Genomic DNA, 2,961 nt, shown 5'->3' on the forward strand with positions numbered 1-2,961 from the left:
CTGCTATCCTTCATTAGCTCAGAAAATGGGATTTGGGAGCTGTGATAGGGCAGTCATGCAGCAGCTCTGTGATACAGTGTTGTGCCATGATATTTTTTAGGGCCAGGCCTCCAAGCTTAGAGGGATGGAGGATCTGCAGGGGTTGAGAAAATCTGCATTGATGTCTGGCTGACAATTGTTTTGGGAGTCTGCAAGCTGGAGTTTGCTGCAGCTCCTCTTCCTTTCACCATGACAAGACTCTCCCTCCCAGCTCATCTCAGGCTCTAGTGAGACTTTGTTTCACTTTCAGATGGTTAAACTAGTAAGAGGTAAAGCTAACTCTGTTAGTGATGATTTTTTTTTTTTTTTAATCCTTTAAAGCATTGATAAAGGGAGCAGGCTTAACCCATGAGAAAGCTTGTACTACTCATGCTTTGTTTCTTATGCTTCTCCCTTCAAATCTGATTCTGGGCAAGATAGGCTTTGGGTCTGACCCAGAATGGCTGTTCTTGTGAAGCAGTGAGGCTAAGGCCAAGCTCAACCCTGAACACAATTAGGAAGGACTGGTTTTCCTAGTGTGGATTACCCGGAGCAGGTATCAGCACCTTTGCCATCAATGAGATGTATCCTAGGAACTGGAGAATGGGAAGGTCAGGTGGAAATAGCAAAGGTAAAAGCTAAGCAATCCAGGTGGTCGTTTCCATGTATGTATTTAGGTTAGGAGAAGGCAGCCAGTTAGTTCTGTCCTTACAGAGCCATGATGTACTGGTTTTTTCACCCTGTCATGACTATGGGTTCTGTTTCTGTAGTCTTGTTGATTTTCAATGGTGACAAACGTGACCTTTTTTTTTTTTTTTTTTTCCTGTCTGTTCTTGCAGACCAGAATGTCAGGCTTTGGGTCTAACTGTTCTTGTGGATGCTCGTCGCTGTTCACCGGTTCCCGCTCTCTTCAAGGCGTTCAGTATATTGCAGGTGAGCCTCGAGCTTGGGCAAAGGAACGCTGGTTGGCTTGCTATCTTGGTTGGATGTTACATCTCCATCTGCTGCTTATGTCTTCATCTGCCAACCTGGCTTTCAGTTGGCTTTGGGAGGTGGAGTTATGTACCCAGCCCTGATTTAGGAGGATGACCTGGACTTGCCAGACTGCAGACAAAGCTAAAAACGTAAGCAAGCCTGAGTTAGGGGAGAACACTCCTCCCCACCCCTCCAAATTTGCTTTTATCTCTGTGCTGAGAACAGGCCATATCTAAGTCGAACTCTGTTGTGAATTATTGTGCTTAGAGGTGGTGTCCCCTGCACAGGGGGGGCTGTGTGAAATATGCAGGGATTTTTGCCTGCCACGGAGAAGGGAGGCAGAGAGGCCTCTGCCTGCTGTGGAGGGAGGGGCAGGACACTGCTTGTCACGCCAGGTGGAAGAGCACATGCAGCTGTTGGTGTGGCTGCTGCTGAATGATTGGAATCAGACATGCTGTAACTCTGTATTGCTTCAGGTCAAAGGCTTTCATATCGGTCACTTGGAAAGCAAGAGGGTTGTGTTGCCCCCGCTCTCAGATAGAAGTTATCTGCTGCTGTTAAGCCAGAGAGATGCTGGGTTGTAGCTATGACTAATCTTGTTTAAGCAGGTGTTCCTTTTAAATCAGAGCTTAGGTCTCTTAGGACTCAAACTCTGCAAACTGGAACAGGGCAATGTTTTAATGAGGCTGGTGTCTGTTGTGGTTTATGTGCCACATCTGAGAGCTGGGGCTGAGTCAGAGGTCTGTCCTCCTGCTTCCTGGGCTGGGTGGAGCTCTGAGCTCTATCAGTGTGCTTGTTCTCTGTGGTGAAGGAGTAATCTGGTGCCCTGCTCAGTTCTTCAGAGGTAACATACAAGTTATCTTCTCTTTTATGCTGTGCCCACATGGCAGCAGGCTTGCCAAAGCTTTTGAGCATTTTGTTGCCCGTGGTTGTGTCTTAGTGAGATGACTTGGAAATTGGCAATATATTGAGACACAGATGTGCTTTTTGGGTCCCCAGTCTCATACAAGCATGGCAGGAATAAAGTCATTCTAACCTTAAGTTTCCTACCCTCTGGAAAGAGGAGGGGGGTGCCGTGCCTTTTTGCAGTGCCTCTGTAATATCCTGCTGCGATGGCTGTTTGGCTCTGAGCACCTTGTTATCAGGGTGGTGCAGCAGTTAACAGGTATTAATGTGCTGCAAGACAGATTGCTGGAGCTGAGTGTGTGCTCCAGGTAACAGTGACTGACAGAGGCTGATTACTCTGCATGTGGTTTTTTGGTCCTTACCCTGACTGTTCTGCAGACTCCGTCAGCAAGACCTGTTCAGCTAGCTCCCCATTTGGTTATGGCACAGGAATAATCCCCTGGCTCCTCTGAGCCTTTTGGAGATGCTTACTGTTTACCTCTGTGATCCTGTGACAGTACTCTCACCTGCTCTGAAACAAGCATAGAGAAATACAGAAAACTGACTGTAACTACAGTCAGGCAAGCTAGGCTTCCTAGAGCGCAGCAAGGTTTGCTGGCCAGTGGACACGGAAGAGCAGGCACTGCGTTGTGCCTGTAAGGTCACAACACAGATCATCTCCTTGGCGTCTTTTATGAAAGTCCTGACATGTCTCCTGGTGTCTCTTATCTCTGGCAGACTGTCTCTGGAGCTCATTTCTCTGCTGTTCTGTGCTCCACTTCAACAGGATTTTATTTACGTGGCTTTTGTGAAGCCCACTATGATAGCGTGGGTGAAATCTGTTAAATGTTGAGATCCAGTGTTGCTTGTTTAATTTGGAAGGGATGTTTTCCTCTTGAGCAGCAAGGAGCACTGCTTCACAGTGGGTAAGCGAAGGTCAGATGACCTAATGCAGAGTCCCTTCCTGCTGCAGCACTTGGATCTGTTAACCCTTGAGAACCTCCCTGGGGAGGGAAGACTTTGATCCCACAGGTTTCTGGGTCAAGATCTGTCAGGCTGAGGAAATACCTAGTCCGCTCTTCC

At 47.6% G+C, this 2,961-nt stretch overlaps 1 protein-coding gene across 1 annotated transcript in view; it reads left to right on the top strand.

Moving 5' to 3' along the window:
- Positions 1 to 2,961, top strand: part of PLEKHG4 (pleckstrin homology and RhoGEF domain containing G4) — a 73,694-nt gene that overhangs the window by 19,496 nt on the left and 51,237 nt on the right. Inside the window, 1 exon segment of the mRNA XM_035898804.1 lies at positions 858 to 951. Coding sequence (XP_035754697.1) covers positions 858 to 951 — 94 coding nt within the window.

This window comes from Egretta garzetta, unplaced genomic scaffold (genome assembly GCF_000687185.1).
Source record: "Egretta garzetta isolate BGI_Z169 unplaced genomic scaffold, ASM68718v1 scaffold27, whole genome shotgun sequence".
Lineage (NCBI taxonomy): Eukaryota > Metazoa > Chordata > Aves > Pelecaniformes > Ardeidae > Egretta > Egretta garzetta.